The sequence below is a fragment of the Trichosurus vulpecula genome, chromosome X (genome assembly GCF_011100635.1).
Source record: "Trichosurus vulpecula isolate mTriVul1 chromosome X, mTriVul1.pri, whole genome shotgun sequence".
NCBI lineage: Eukaryota > Metazoa > Chordata > Mammalia > Diprotodontia > Phalangeridae > Trichosurus > Trichosurus vulpecula.
The window spans coordinates 49,955,010-49,971,782 of NC_050582.1; the positions used below are offsets into that span (position 1 = coordinate 49,955,010).

The window sequence follows — 16,773 nt, forward strand, 5'->3', positions numbered from 1 at the left end:
TCTGATCACCAATAGCCAACAAAGTGACCATTTCTCTCAGAATCAAGTGGCCTCTGCATGGTAACTCAAGATTGCCCATACCGCTTGTCTATTCCAATGCTTGGCACATCCAAAGTGCTTAATACGCTTGTTAACTGAATGAGTCTTAGTTGGAACCTTTCGAGCTGCCCATTTGATGGCTTGGCCTTCTGTCTTGAAATGGCTACCTGTGCTTTGTGGAGAAAGTGGGTATCCCTTCCGTGCCCTGCCCTTTGCTCCTCACTGATTGAAAACACAGCCACTAGGTGGGAGTCACAGAGCCCCCACTAAGCTTAAAATGACAGAGATATTCACCTACCCAGCAAAACAGTATAATGCTCCAAGGCAAAATATGGATTTTCAATGAAATACATGACTGCCAAGCTTTCTCAAAGGAAAGACCAGAGCTGAATAGAAAATTTGACTTTCAAATACAAGAGTCAAGAGAAGCATGAAAAGGTAATCAGGAAAGAGAAATCATAAGGGACTTACTAAAGTGGAACTGTTTTGTTTACATTCCTACATGGAAAGATGATGTGTGTAATTCATGAGACCCTTCTCAGCATTAGGGTAGTTGAAGGGAATATACATATATATATATATATATATGTATATATATATATATATATATATGTATATATATATATATATATATATATATATATATATATATATATATATATATATATATATATAGACAGAGGGCACAGGGTAGTTGAATATGAAGGGATGACATCTAAAAATAAAATAAAATTAAGGGGTGGGAGAGGAATATATTGAGAGAGGGAGAAAGGAAGAGCTAGAATGGGGTAAATTATCTTACATAAAAGTGGCAAGAAAAAGCAGTTCTGTTGAAAGGGAAGAGGGGGCAGGTGAAAGGGAATTAGTGAATCTTGCTCTCATCGTATTTGACTTGAGGAGGGAATAACATACACACTCAAGTGGGTATCTTACCCCACAGGAAAGTAGGGGGAAGGGGATAAAAAGGGGGAATGATAGAAGGGAGGGCAGATGGGGGAGGAGGTAATCAAAAGCAAACACTTTTGAAAAGGGACAGGGTCAAGGGAGAAAATTAAATAAAGGGGGATGGGATAGGATGGAGAGAAATATAGTTAATCTTTCACAACATGACTGTTATGGAAGTGTTTTGCATAATGATACATGTGTGGCCTATGTGGAACTGCTTGCCTTCTTAGGGAGGGTAGGTGGGAAGGGAAGAGGGGAGAGAATTTGGAGCTCAAAATTTTAAAAGCAGATGCTCAAAAAACGTTGTTTTTGCATACAGCTGGGAAACATGATATATAGGCAATGGGGCATAGAAATCTATCTTGCTCTACAAGAAAGTAAGGGGAAAGGGGATGGGGGGAGTGGGGTGACAGAAGGGAGGGCTGACCAGGAAACGGGGCAATCAGAATATATGCCATCTTGGGGGGGGAGGGAAGAAATGGGGAGAAAATTTGTAACTCAACATCTTATGGAAATCAATGCTGAAAACTAAAATATTAAATAAAAATGATGAAATAAAAAAACCAAAAAACTAAAAAATATTAAATAATAAAATATGGAATTAAAAAAAATGACAGAGATATGCCAATTTTACCCAGGAAATCAATGGCTGCAGAGGCAGTGCAGCACAGTGGAAGGAGCATTTGCTTTTGGAGTCAGAGGACTTGTGTACAAATCTCGCCTTTGTCACTTAATATATGTGGCACCTGGGACAAGTCATTTCACCTCTCGGGGACTCAGCTTCCTCTTTCATAAAATGAAGGAGTCAGACTGAATGGCCTCTAAGGTTTCTTCCTAGGCAGCTAGGTGATGCTGCAGTGGACAGAACATTGGGCCTGGAGTCAGGAAGACCTGAGTTCAAATCTGACCTCAGGTACTTGCTAGCAGTGGGACCCTGGACAAGTTTCCTCTGTCTGCCTCAGTTTCCTCAACTGTAAAATGGGGATAATAATAGCACCTACCTCCTAGAGTTGTTGTGAGGATCAAATGAGATATCTGGAAGGTGCTTAGCACAGTGCACATAGCAAGTCTAGCTAAATGCCATAATTATAACTATTATTACTCCAGTTCTAGACGTAGGAGCCTATTTGGGACAAGTCACCTGACCCCACCAGGCCTCAATTATCAGCTCTGTACTTTATAGTCTTAGAAAGTCACCTGGGCTACTGAAAGCTTAAGTGATTGGTCCAGGGTTACACAGTCAGTACATGTCAGAGGTGGGATTTGAAACCAGGGCTTCCTTGGTGCCTGGCATATAGTAAGTGCTTAATAAATGCTTTTCAGCCATTCAACTATACATTCCTTCATTCCTGACTGCAAGTACTACTCTCTTATCTATGGTTGGGCAGCCAGTCTAGAGTAGGTTTGGTGGATCCCTCGGAATGGGGTCCAAACTATTTGCCTGAATACAAGCATACATTGCTTTCTACAACAGATAAGGCTCCGAAGATTTGTGTGTTGAGCTGCATCTCAGAACTGGAAGGGCCCCTGGAGGTTGGCTAATTGCAAGCTGGTCCTGAGGGAGGACTCCCTCTACAATACAGCGGCTAAGGCCTTTGTTTGAAGGCCCAAGGTAGCTTCTGGGAACAGCCCATGCCACTTTGGGCTAGCACAGGGGTGGGGAACCTTTGGCCTTGAGGGCACACATGGCCCTCTAGGTCCTCAAGTGCAGCCCTTTGGCTTAGAAGTTTGGGTTTGGTCAAAGGGCTGCACTTGAGGACCTAGAGGGCCACATGTGGTCTGGGGACCGAAGGTTCTTCATCCCTGGGCTAGCACATGGCCAGCAAGGCTCTCTTGACATCCAGCTGAAATTCTCTGCTTTTGCACCCACCCCGCTGTTCCTGGTTGTGCCCTCTGGCCAATCTTTCTTCTGCATGACAGTTTCTCAAATACCTAAAGACAGTTATTATGTCCCCCTCCTAAGGAATCTATTCTTCAGGCTAAAAATCCTTGGTCTCTTCAAGGCCTTCGCATTTGGCATTCTTTCTCCAGACTGCCTCAGAAGCCAAAGGGTACCTTGGGGCTATGCTGCTGCAGTCTGCATCAGCCATATGGGAGACAAGCTCACAAAAACATGGGAAGGAGTGCCTGATGGGGTCAGTGCCATGGCCCCGCAGCTCAGGAGACTCTTTGATGGAGTCAGCAAGGGGTGGCTTGTGAGAGGCCAGCTCCCTGAGAGTGAAGAAGAGGGTGAGCCAACTCCCTCTGTGAAGCCATCCAGGCTTTCCTAGAAATGAGAGAAATGATTCTTTCTCCTATATTAATAACCAATGATTGAATTAGGATGAAGCTTTCGCCCCCTTCTATTTCCTCATTCCCTGGAGAAGTCAGCCTTTGAAGGGCAGGGATGACAAAAAGATGAAATCTTGGGCAGATGTACCCCACTGGGAAAACTCAGATCTGTTCAAAAGGTAAAGAAATCGTATTTTTGGTGAATTGATGGATTCCGGCCCATTGCGTTGTAGTCAGACAGGTCTGGGTAAAAGTGGACCCCCCTCTTTTGTCTAGATTACCCTAGATGGGGTGACATGGGTATAGACTGACCAAGACTGAGTGATCAGTCACATCCCCAGTGCTCATTAGAATAAGCCCACCTCTCGTTATAAGGTATATTCTCTCATTAGTTGTTAACGAATCAGAGTTGATTTCCACCCTAACACATCCCCTTTTCCAAAGGCTTTATAAGTATTGAAGGTTCCACAGGTTAGCTGTTTGATCACTGAGAGGGACAAATGAGCCCATTTTGTTGCTAGCTGTAGTTAATAGAATTGATTATAATTTACCCAGAAACTCTGTCTCTTGGAAATTTTCAATCACCATAGAAACTTGGGGCAGTGGAAGAAGCACTGCCCTGAGAGCCAGGTGACCTGGGTTCAAAGTCACAGCTAGGCCACATATTAGCTGTGTCACAGTGGGCCTCAGTTTCCTCTTCTGTAAAATGAAGAAGCTGAACAGGGGTTCTTAATGTTTTTTTGTGTCCTTGACCCATTTGGCAGTCTGGTGAAACTTACAGACTCTTCAGAATAGTGTTTTCTTCACATCATGCTTTTATGGCCAAAACCCAAATTCAAGCCAAATTGAAACACAGCCATCAATATGTATATTTTTAAAAACAGATTCAGGGATCTCAGGTTAAGAATTTCTGGTGTGACATGTGATGTTTGAAGATCCCTCCCAGCGTTGATCTTTTATTTTCCATGATCCTTAATGGCTCTGACCCTCAATGTTCTGTGTTCTAGGGCCCCTCTCAGCTCAGACATTCTATGTTCTGAGACTCCCGACCAGCTTTTGACGAGCTCAGCATCACAGGATTGAAGAGTATGTGGTGGGGAGTAAGATGTAAGAAGACTGTAAAGGTCAGAGGGGAGTACCTTACGTAGGACTTTGAATGCCAAACAGAGGATTTTGCATTTGATCCTGGAGGTGAAGGAGTTTATTGAGTAGGGGAGTGATGTGGTTGAATCTGTGCTTTAGGAAAAGCATTCTATTGGCTGAATGGAGGATAGACTGGAGTGGGGAGAGACTTGGGACAGGCCGACCCACCAGCAGCCAAGGCAATAGTCCAGGCGTGAGGTGATGAGGGCCTACACTGGGGTGGGGGCAGGGTCAGAGGAAAGAAGGGGGTGTATTGGAGAGTTGCTGCCAAGGGAAAATAGACAGGCCTTGGTGACAGATAAGATGGGGGATGAGAGTAGTGAGCAGTCAAGAATGACTACCAGGTTGTGAGCCTGAGGGACTGGAAGGATGGTGTTGTCCTGTACAGGAACAGGGGAGGTAGGAGGGGAGCTGGAAGAGTTTAGAGGGAAAGAATTCTGTTTTGGACCTATAGAGTTCAAGATGTCTACTGGACAACATCCAGTTCACTCGGAAATGCAAGATTGGAAGTTGGAGGTTGGGGCAGGATAAGTAGATTTGAGAATCATCAGCATAGAGATGCTAATTAAATCCATGGGAGCTGCTAAGCTTATCAAATGAAGTAGGATAGAGGGAGAGGAGAAGATGGCCCAGGAGGGAACTCTGAGGGACCCCTAGGGTTGGAGGGCATGATCTGGAGGAGGAGCCAGCAAAGGAGACAGAGAAGGAATGGTCAGAGAGGTAGGAGGAGAACCAGAAGAGCACGGAGTATCCTGGAAACCTAAGAGAAAAGAAAGTATCCAGTGGGAGAGGGTGATCAATAGTGTCAAAGGCTGCAGAGATGACAAGAAGGATAAGGACTGAGAAAAGGCCATTGAATTTGGCAGCTAAGAGATCACTGGTAACTGGAGAGAGCAGAAGGCATCTGAGTGACAGGAGATGAAGAAGAGGGGAGAAGAGGGAGCTCATGGAGAATGGCCTCAATTTTCTTCTGTTAAGACATTGTGAGGGGTGGAGTGTAGCCAGAATGGACTTTGTTCTCTTTGAATGACTCAGCTTGCCTCGTTGAGCTTCCCTGGACGCTGGGGCTTGCTCTTCCGGGGCAGGACCAGAGCTTCCTGTGTGATGAGTCGTGGTGCTGGCTGAGGGGAGGTGTGTGAACGTGGTCTACGCTGGGGGAGGGGTCAAGTCAAGAACCAATCGGCCCTGGTCGTTCAGGCGGCGCTTGATGATGTCAAAAACTCTATAAGAGGGGAGAGGACAGCTTGACGATCCTCCTTTCCTTTACCTTTCCCTGTCAAACCTTTGCTCCAATCTCCTCTCCTCCCAAGAGCTTTCCTTCCCCAGCTATGCCTACATAGGCTCAAGGACTCTGGTTGTCTGACAGTGATTTGACCTTGAACGTGTAGCACTCTGTAAGTGTTTAAGAATGTGGCTCGCCTCCCTGCCCAAACAAAGCAAGCCCAGTATAGCAGAAAGAGCACTGATTATGATGTCACAGGACCTGTGTTCAAATCCTGGCTCTGTGGCTTGCTGCCCACATGACCTTGGGCAAGTCCCTTCCCTTCCCTTCCCTGGGCCTCAGTCTGTCTACCTGTGAAATGAGGAGCAGAAGAGTACCTATTTCACAGGGTTGCTATTAGGATTAAAGGAGCCAAGGCACATTATGACAGATTGATGATCACCCCTGGATGCCAGTGGTGGATGCCAGTGGTGGATGCCAGAAGCAGCCTGGATCTTGCTCTCCCTGACCCTAGGTCCCACAGAAATCAGGCTGGGGCTCAAATAAACTAGGCCTTGGAGCCTGAGATATTGGGCAGAAAGTGAGCAGGGAGACCCAGCAGAGCTGCCCCCAGTGTCTGCGGGTAGCTCCTGCGGCATTGGGATAGTCAGGCACCCAGGGAGAAGGCTGGGCCTGGGAAGGCAGGAGATCGATGGTTCGAGATTGTTTTCTCACACTTATTCATGGTGGGGTTTCAGAGTGCCTGGCAGGAGAAAGTCAACAACTGATGGTCATTTATGGGTTGTGCAATCTTCACATAGGAAGGAAAATCTTCATTCACCACACTAGGCCTGGAATGGGGGTTTGGGGGAAGTGAATCTTCTTGGGAATTGAAGGGTTCGCTCGAACCCCTTTCTTGCCAGAAATCTTTTATAAATTGTTTTGCTCTGTGTCTCAGTAGACAGAATCTGGCTGTCCTGACTGCAGATATGGGGGACCTTGGGGTTCTTTATCTGACCTTCTAGGATCATTGCTTGGGACTGGAGATGGAGAATCTGCAGGGGATTGGCCTGCTTTGAGTGAGGCCCAAGACTGGCCATTAACAAAATGGTTCATTTTCTTGCAATTTGCCTCTTTCTCCTAAAAGCAGGTTTTAAAAAAATTCTGGTTTACTGAGAGTTCTGGTAAGCTGACAAGGGTGGCATGATGGGGAACAAAAACCACACTGGACTAAAAGGCATAGGCTCAAAGGCTCACAGATTTAGGCTTGGAAGGGAACTTGTAGCCACCGAATCCAAGGAGGCCCACAGGAGTGACATTCCCAGAGTCCCACAGCTAGTTAGTGTCTGAGGTGGGTTTGAGCCTGGGGAGATTTGTGTTCTAGTTCAAGTTTCATTACTAGCCACATATCTTGACCTTGGGCCAATAATTTACTTTTCAGGGGTAGCGGGAGAGTGCGCTCTAAAGGCCCTCCTAGCTTAATGCTCTTAGATTCTATGAGCCTCTGAGTTCCAGTTAATTGAAGTTTTACTATAAACCTAATGGCCAAGGTTTGCAGGCCTCTAGCCAGCAATGAAGGAGATCTTTCAATAATTAACTTGCTTTGCCCACCTGGTGAATACAGCAGAAGCTTGCTTGAACAGATGGGCCTCAGCCCTCTAGCCAGAAAGCTAATACATTATTTGACTTTGTCAGATAAGGAGAGGATGTGAGATCCTGGGAGGTGAGCTTCCCCCAGGGCACGGCCTCGGGTTTCCAGTCTGTTTCAAGAGCAGTGAGTCCTAGCTGATCTTAAGTGCCCTGATGGTGCCCCAGAGAGTTGGCAGGCTCTGCTGTGCTCATGAAGGCTTAACTGGACTTGAGTTTTCTGGGCTGTGAAATGCTCACCTGAACAAGTAGGTTACCATGGAGGACTCTGGGAGATGAGTTTATGGATTTCACATGGTAAGTGACTTTGGGCAGACAGCTCTTGGCCCTCTTGTAGCCTTGGGAGCTTTGAGGGGGTCTCGAAGGACACTTCCAAGAAAGGCACATGGGGTCTCAGGGCATCAAGTCATGGTGGTATGGACAACTGCAGCAAGTGGGAAGCTTTACTATCCTCTATGTGTATGATTAGGTGTACGGACCTGTAGGTTGAGTGTGTGTGTGCATACCTGTAGGTGGGTGTGCACACACCTGTAAGTAAGTGTGGGCACCTGTGGAGGTATGCACTTGTAGTTGAGTGTGTATATACTATGGATGAGGGTATGCACCTGTGGGTTTGTACACACTTGTAGGTGACTGTGCATGCCTGTGTCTATGCACCTGTGTGTTCACACTTGTGTGTGTGCACACCTGTAGGTGAGTGTGGGCACCTGTGGGTGAGTGTGAACTAGTAGGTGAGTGTGTGCTACAAGGGGGAACAAAGGAAAGGAAAGCACTCTCTCTTACCTTCCCTTTATCTCTCTTTCCTTCTCTGTCTCTTTTCTCTCTCCCTTTCTCTTTTCTTACCTCTTACCTTCTCGCTCTTCCTCTCTTTTCTCTCTCCTTCACCTCCTCTTTTTTCCTCGTCCCTTTTTCCTCTCATTTTATCTTTCTTATTTTTTCCTCCTCTCCTCTCCTCTTTCTCCCTCCTTCACATTTTCTCTTTTTTTCTCTTTCTCCTTCCCTCTCCTGGGGCAAAACAAGTTAAAATAAAACCTCTGTGATGGATGGCACCAAGACCGAGCACCTTTTATTTAGGTCATGCCCTTAAAATTATATCTCTCTGGAGGGGAAAAAATATAGAGGCGGGCCATGGGAGGGAGGGAAACACACCACCTATTCTAGGTTGTACTAAGGTTTTATGAGAGAAACAGAGAGAGACACAGAGGCAAAGACAGTGAGAGAACAGAGACCTGAACTCAAATCCTGCCGAAGACACAGATACCATCTATGTGATCCTGGCCAAGTCAATTAACCTTGGTTAGCCTCAGTTCTCTCATCTGTAAAATGGGGGTTATAATAGAATCTACCTCATGGGATTGTTCTAAGAAGCAAATGAGATACTTTGTATGTAAAAGGGCTTTGCAAACCCAGGAAGGTGATGTGACTAGCCCAAGGTCACCTCGCAGACCAAATGAGATAATACATGTAAAATGCTTTGAAAAACACACAATTTTATATTTTATATTGTATTATATATTACATCTACATGTGTGTATATATGTATATGCTAGAGAAATGTTGCTTATTCTTAGTAAGAAACTGGTCTTCTCACGGTTCCTCACACTCATCATTCTGTCTCCCACAGTCTATTCTCCATGCTTGGAATCCTCTCCCTCATTACTTCTGTCTCAGAACCCCTCATTTCCTTCAAAGCACAGCTCAGAGGCCTCTTCGTACACCATGACTATTCTGGTTCCTCAGATGATCTTTTTTGAGATGTCCTTCCTCCTTCCCCCGCTCCTGCCCCCACTATACATATGCTCCTAGAGGGTAGGGACTGCTTTGTCTAGTGTCTGGCACATAGTGGGCACTTTAGGGGAAGCTAGGGGGCAAAGGGCTGAGCCTGGAGTCAGGAAGCCTTGAGTTCCAATATGGCCTCAGGCTAGCTGTGTGACCCACCTCCCAGGGTTGTTGTGAGCATCAAATAAGTTAATATTTGTAAAGCACTTTGCAAATGTTAAGGTGCTATGCAAAATGCTAGCTATTATTAATAAATAATATTTGTGTAATGAATTGTTCAAAAGAAAAAAACTCCCCCTTAGGGTAGAGAACAAGGGCCTTCACTGCTTGACCTCAGTCTTTCCCTTCTTCTCTAATCTGAATTTCAGAAGAGCTCCAGCCAAGATCACTCGGACTTGGTGAACGCCCATTGGTCTCTCAAGCCCCTTAGAATGGGGCATCAGCCTTTCTTGTGCTCAGTGCCCTACAGAGTCTAAACTGATTGGAGAAGAGGCCTTAATAACACACAAATCTGTTGATGAGATGGTTCCTTTGCCTTTTACAACTTCCCGCCCAGGCTTTGGGCTGAGGGGTCTCACTGGAGAGCCTCCCTTTCCCCATCCATATGGATGCCTCCTCTCCAACGCCATCTCTTCATTTAAGGCATACACAACTTTCCAAAGTCTAATTGCTACAAAAGGGGGAATGCATGCCAGTGGGTCCCAGCCATTGGTGGCCATAGAGCCCAGGTCTTTTACTGGGATATTCTTGGGTGGCAAATGCCTTGGGGCATCAATGCAGTGAGACTTCTTCTGATGATTATGTCATCTGCTCTCAGCGTCCAGATGTGCCAGGGTCCTGAATAGCCTAGCAGAGGTAGCATGGTGTCATGGAAAGAACACTCAGGCTTTGCAGTCATAGTGCCTGGGTTCAAATCTCAGCTCTGCTAGTATCATAGAATCATAGGCTTAGAGATGGAAGAGACCTTAGCCACTGGCTAGTCCAACCCTTTCATTTTACAAATGGGGAACCTGAGGCCCAGGAAGATTAAAGTGACATGTGGTTGTGGGATCCTAGATGTAGAACTGGAAGGGACCTTTGAGATGATTGAGGCCACCTCTGTTCATTTCATAAAGGAAACAGAGGCCTAGGGAAGGGTACTGCTTGTCTGGGCCACAAACCTAGCAAGTAGCTAAGATGGGATGTGAACCCAGGTCCTCCTGTCTCAAAATCTAGTGCTCTATCTGTCATACCACACTGCCTCTTGGGTTCTGCCAGGCTGTTCACATGTAGCAGCACAGATCTAGAGCTGGAAGGAACCTCAGCTGTCATCTAGGCCAACCCTTTCATTTTATACATGAGTAAACTGAGCCTGAGAGATGTTAAGTATCTTGCTCATGGTCACATAACTAGGAAGTGACTGAGGCTGCACTGAACTCAGGACTTCCTGACTCAAAGCTCAGTGCTCTATCCGCTACATCGTGTTGCCTCTCAGACACATAAGAGCTGTGTAATCTTGGGCAAGTCATTGCCCCTCTTGGAGCCTCAGTTTACCCATCTGTATAATGAAAGGATTAGGCTTTTTTGCCTCTAAATCCCATAGTCCTGCGGTTGTCAGCCATCTGTTGTCTGATCTCTCCATACACAGAGCAAATCTCAGAGCATTTAGGTGATCGTCTAGACAAAGATACTTATTTTCAGATGGATATACGACATATGGCAGATAAAAGGTTTCTTTTGGCTGGAGTCATTTGGACAATGACTCTGGTGTTTCTCAGGTCTGTCCAGCTCTAATTTCTATGGTTCTAGGGTTAGCAAATTGGGAAAAGCCTAGAATGGGATCGTTCCCAAAAGATGGCTTGATCATCCCACACTCTTAGTGTTAGGGGTGGGACAGGGAGGTTTGGAGGTCAGCTTAGATAGCACAGAGGAGAGTGGGCAGGATATTCTCTCTCTCCAGCTCCTGGTGAGCGATTGGAAAGCTCTGGCTCACACATAGAGACTATTATAGCTGGGAGGAGTCTTAGAGGTCATTTAGTGCAACACCCCTCATTTCATAGAGGCCCCTGAGAAAATGCCTTCACTTCATGGGTTCAGGGACCTTCAAGATCATTTTGTCCAGTCCCTTCATTTTATAGAGAACAAAATTGAAGCCTGGGGCGGGGGAGGGACTTGCCCAATATGTAAGATTCTAATCTGGCCAATGAAGGCCTGGCAGGGTGGGCTTCACATAAAAAACTGAAAAAAGTTGTCTTTTTAAAAGGTAATTGTTGTCAATTCAAGAAACAGGCTTCCCCCTTTCTATTTCCCATGCAGCAATTGGATAAACCCTGCTGTAGCACATTAAAGAATGCACTTCTAACTGATTTACTCATGCAGGTTGCTTTAATCCCAACGTTGATTTACTTTGCATGGTCAGCATCAAAGCAAGCAGTAGGACCCTTTATCTGGGATCCAAATGAGATGATGTTGGTAAAGTGCTTTGCAAACCTTAAAGCCTACATAAATGTCAGCTCTGATTATTATCACCGTCGGGGGCTGATTCCTGCACTATGAGAGAGGATGGCTTATCTTTTTCTTTTTGCCAGATGTCTTTCCTTATCTAATGTGCTGTGCTCAGAGTGATTTCTAAGGTACCTTTTAGGTCTCAATCCTAGAGTCCTCTGGATCTCATACTATAGAGTGACAATTAAGTCCACAGACCACCTCCTAGACAAGCATGTTTTCCTTCCCAGATCACCTGAGCATGACCCAAGGCAAGCCAACTCCCTTGGCATCATTCCGTCCAGTCCAATTACCCAATGACAAAGAAGACTGCAGTGAAAATCAAAGTAAATGGTCCCTCCATCATCTCTCCCAGCTGTCACCCCCTCCTCTCTGTCAATTCTGTTAAGGGCACAGATGATAGCTTTTTGCATCCCTTTCCTAATGGACATTCTGCTTCTCCTGCTAAAGTTGGGGCCTAAGACCCAGTGGAGAACATATCTCCCCAGAATCAAATACACATACTCTCCCAAATAATAAAAAATGCAGCCACTGAGAGACAATCTGAAAAACTGCCTTGGAATATTAAGGATCAGCATATATTATCCATAACTAGCTGCTTTTGTATCTCCGTCAATCAATGAGCATTTATTGAGCATGTTTTATGTGCTAGGCACTGTACTGAGTGCTGGGGATACAACGAAAAGGAAAAACAGTCCCTACCTTCAAGGAATTCATATGTGAAGGAGGGAAAGGAAGAAGCATTTATTAAGCACCTATGCTTTACAAATGTGATCTCATTCATCCTTACAACAACCCTGGGAGGTAGGTGCTATTATTATCCCCATTTTATGGTTGTGGAAACTGAGGCAGACAGGAGTTAAGAGACTTTGCTTAGGGTCACACAACTAGTGTCTGCGACTGGATTTGAACTCAGGTCTTCCTGACTTCAGGCCCATCGCTCTATCCACTGTACCACCTAGCTATCTAATGGGGAGACAATATGCAAATAAATATGTACGTACAAGATATATACAATGTAAATGGAAGGTAATCTCAGACATATCTATGTTGGCCTAAGTTCAAGTTCCATGTCTAACTTAGGTATAATAAGAAGTTGTGATAATGCCTGAAACAATACAAATCATACAACAGAGAGGAAAGTATACTCCAACAAGAAGAATGAGTTCCCATTCCTGGGACCTGCTGGCCATTTCACTGGTGCCAGTATCAAGGCTGAGTCCTCAAGGAAGACTGGCTGGAAGACTGAGTTTTACTAGTATTGTTGGTAGAAGTTTTTTCCCTGGGAGTTTCTTATACCAATGAAATCATAGGACTTGTTTAAAAAACAACAACAACTTTATCTGTATCTATGTCTATGTCTATTTCAATATCTGTGTCTATATCTGAATATTTATACCAATTCAAAGGGACATCTACATACATTTGAAAAGAAAATCCATTTCCAACAAGGAATAACTTGCTTTCCTGTAACCTCTCAGTGACTGAGTCAGACTTAGATTCCTGTAGCAACTCAACCCTTTGTGGTATTTCAACTGTGAGAAATGGAGTACACTGAGGCACCAGTTGGGGTTGGTCCCATTTTTAAGGTCAGAACTTCAGGTACTGGCAAAGCACTGCTACTTCAAAGACCAGTTTCATGCCTTCTTCTCTCTTTTGCCTCTTCCACCTTGGAAATACCATATTTTTTTTAAACAAACGATTTAATGATTTGGACGAAACAACAAAAACCAGAAGAAGTAGGCCCAAACAAATGAAAGGTCACTTACCCGGAAGAATTCTTTGGTCGAACCTGAGTCCAGGGTTCCATAGGCAATCTCAGTTTGCTTAGCCAGATCCTCCGCACTCTCTATGGGCGACACCATCCTCTCCACAGTTAGGAAGGCAGCGAGGTTGGCGGTATAGGAGGAGATGATGATGAGGGTGAAGAACCACCAAACTCCTCCAACAATTCTGCCCGAGAGAGATCTGCAAAATAAAAGCCAAGACAAACCCCAACCCAGAGGGGTTGATAAATCCATGGAATTACTTCTGGTTAACCCAATTACAATTCATCAAAGGGGGCAGGTGATATGAGGGTACACATGTGAGAAAGCCTTTACCTGAAATAGCACGATGCCAGAATGGATGTTTATTTTGGGAACCAAAATATAGGGGTTTGTTTTTTATTTAGGAAAGCCTTTCTTACCTATACTGTTTGCCCCCAGCCATGGAACCATGGCCAGTGAGCACTACATTGTCTGCCACATCCAGGGGAAAAAGCCCTTTTAATCTACAGGACTGGGCACTGAGTTTGGAGTCAGGAAAACTTGGGTTCATATCCCACCTCAGATACTTATTAACTGTGTGACCTGAGGCAACTTAATCTCTTAATCTTTCTGGGCCTCAGTTTCCTCATCTGTAAAATGTGAGGGCGGGACTTGGTGCACTTTGAGGCCCCTTCCAGCTCTAGATCTAGGATCCTATGTGTGACCTTGGGCAAGTCCCTTCCCTTCTCTGGGCCTCTGTTCCTTCCTCTATAAAATGAAGGGTATGGAGTAGATGACTTCTGACATCTCTTCCAGCTCAAGATTTCTCTGTGATATTTTAAGGAGAGATTGTGGCAGGAGAAAAGAAAGAAGCAATATGCTTCCTCACTACAGGAGGAATGGAAACATATAAATGAAATTGTTGCCTACTGGTGGAGAACCCAGGGAAGAAATTTAATAGTGCTAAAGTTCAGTTAGGCCCAGCCTTTCCATTTAAGGAGTAGTTATATATGGAGAAAGGAACAAGAAGATGTTATACATTTCTTTTTCTTGAAATGAATGGCTGGTGGGACTTAGCACCTCTGACACAGGATACCACAGAGAATAAAGATCTCTTTCTACTGAGGCTGAACACCAATTCTAGACAGTCTTTGGGCCTCCTTTCCAATTCAATTCTTTGCATTGCTGCAGGGGCCTAAAGCCTTCCAGGTTACAAACCAAGCCACTTTCACAAGCCACTACCTAATAGTATCTGAGTGGTGTTGTCCTTCAAAATCTCCCCCACTGACCTGCCCTGGTGCATGATTGGTCTACCATGAGAGTGCTTTCTTTGAGTTGTCACTGTATCTGGAAGGCCTTTGGAAAATGTGACTATATAACCAGGTAATGTGGAAACTGGACGTCATTCCATACATGGGGATGTGAAGCTTAGAGAAGATCTGGAGGGGGGAAGGGTATGATAGTTATCTTTAAGCATTTGAAAGGCTGTCATGGGGAAGAGGGACAGTAGCACTCTGTCATGGAGGGTCCTATGCCCACAAAAAAGTACAGGAGGAGGAAGAATTGTAATAAAGTTCAAGAAAAGCTTGTGGGGAGGACGCGAAGCAGTGGAAAGAACTTTGGATGGCCCAGATTTGAATATCACTTTTTAAACTTTCTACATTTGGCAAATCTCTTCCTCAATCTTGGTCTCAGTTTCCCCATCTGTAAAATGAGTGGGTTTGAATCAAACCCATATGGGGTCGTGACCCACAGTTTAAGAGGTGCTGAAGGGGTCAAGAGTGGAAAAAGTTTAAGAAGCCCTCGTCTAGATGATCCCTTAGCCCAGAGGTGTTAAATACATGGTCCGTGGGCATGTGTGGCTCACAACACTCCCAAGAGAAGCCTGAACCAGATTAAAATGTAATTGAGAAATATTTAACAAAATAAATAAAAACATAATAAAACAAATAATAATACATTTTAAAACTAAGTCAATATGCATCCTACAGGGATCCTTATGTATGGGTTAATAGCTCTCGTCCTTATTTGAGTTTTCCACCATATATTTAGCCAGTCTCATCCTTGGTACTCTACTTCTTTGCCACCCTCTGTCCCTCTGATTGGAGGGTGGGGCCATGAACCCCAAACCTCCATTTAAGGAGAGGGCTCATCTCGTTTCTCATCTGGCTGCACTACTTTGGGATATCTCTGACTGACTCTCCACTATGCTCCCCCAATGGGTATCTTCTCTGCCTCTTCCCCCACATTTTGGATTTTTGTGTTTTGTCTTCCTCCATTAGATTGTAAGTTTTTTGAGGGCAGGGACTGTCTTTCTTCATTTATATTTGCACCCCTAGCACTTAGCACAGTGCCGGAGGGCATGTAGTAGGTGCTTAATAAATGTTTATTGACTAAGGCCTCTAGAAGGTTGGTTAGACCCTCTATGGCAAATGCCAAGAATCTATAACTGGTACCATAGTATAGAAGGTAGAGGACTAGCTTTGAAGTTGGGGCTCAAGTCCTTCTTCTATGTGACCCTGGCCAAGTCACTTAACCTCTTAAGGTTCTGGGTGGCTCTCAACAATGCCAAGTTGAGGATGAATTGCCAGTTTTCATTGGTGGATAGAGTTTCCCACCAAGTAGTTCCTTATACTGTTGAAATCACAAGTCCACACCTCCTTCAGAAGTGGGAGAGAGACCCACAGTGGATGAGAAGGTTTGAAAGGGTTGTGATCTATCCCCATGAAAGTAGCACCCATGTTGGATGGATAGAGATTCATCTTAACACTGAATCATGGTTACAAAACCTACTTTGTTTTTCAAGGCCTCTATTCTTGCTGCTTAGCTTTGTTCTCTGGCTATACAAAATGGATTATTTATTTAATTCTTTCCTGAACACAAACACTTCAAGCCCCTCCAACATGAAAAGCCACTTTGCTAACAGGTTTTTGCCAACTAATAATTATTCTCTCTCAGGGTTGCAGTGGGAGAATGTTTCCCTTGCAGGGAAGAAAACATCTGGATGACTCAGAGATGAATGTTACACTTCTGGACACCAAAAATACACAGAACGTTTCTTTTAGAAAGCTGGACCTTCTATAAGCTATTTCTCCTTTTTTGGGGAGGGGGGGATATATGTGCATTTAATTAGTTCCTGACTGATTTGGACGACTTGGGAAACAATTATTAGTGTATAAGGTTTAATCCCTGTAAGTAGCTTCGCTTTGTTAATCAGCAAGAAAATATCTCTCCTTTGTGGTTCCAAGAGGAGAGAAATGGGAATGGTGAGTGATTTCTGCAAGATGCCATTTTCTTATTCACACTGAAAATTCACTTAAAGGTACAGGAGAGCCAGAGCCACCCTGAGAATGGATGGAATGGACAGAGCAGTGAGACTGTCATTGAGAGGAATGGGCCTTGACAGTCTTACGGGAGGACATATTTGGGAGGCCTTCAGGGGTTACAGTGGGACCCAGAACGGTGAACATTCTGCCCCTGGGAACCAGGGTGCAAACTCACAGGTTGTTCCATATG

At 44.8% G+C, this 16,773-nt stretch overlaps 1 protein-coding gene across 2 annotated transcripts in view; it reads right to left on the reverse strand.

Annotated features, from left to right (window-relative positions):
• Positions 1 to 16,773, reverse strand: part of GRIA3 (glutamate ionotropic receptor AMPA type subunit 3) — a 197,015-nt gene that overhangs the window by 56,691 nt on the left and 123,551 nt on the right. For both annotated transcript variants that reach the window (XM_036740134.1, XM_036740135.1), the window contains exon 10: positions 13,279 to 13,477. In XM_036740134.1, the coding sequence (XP_036596029.1) occupies positions 13,279 to 13,477 (199 nt within the window). The remainder of the gene's footprint in view (positions 1 to 13,278; positions 13,478 to 16,773) is intronic.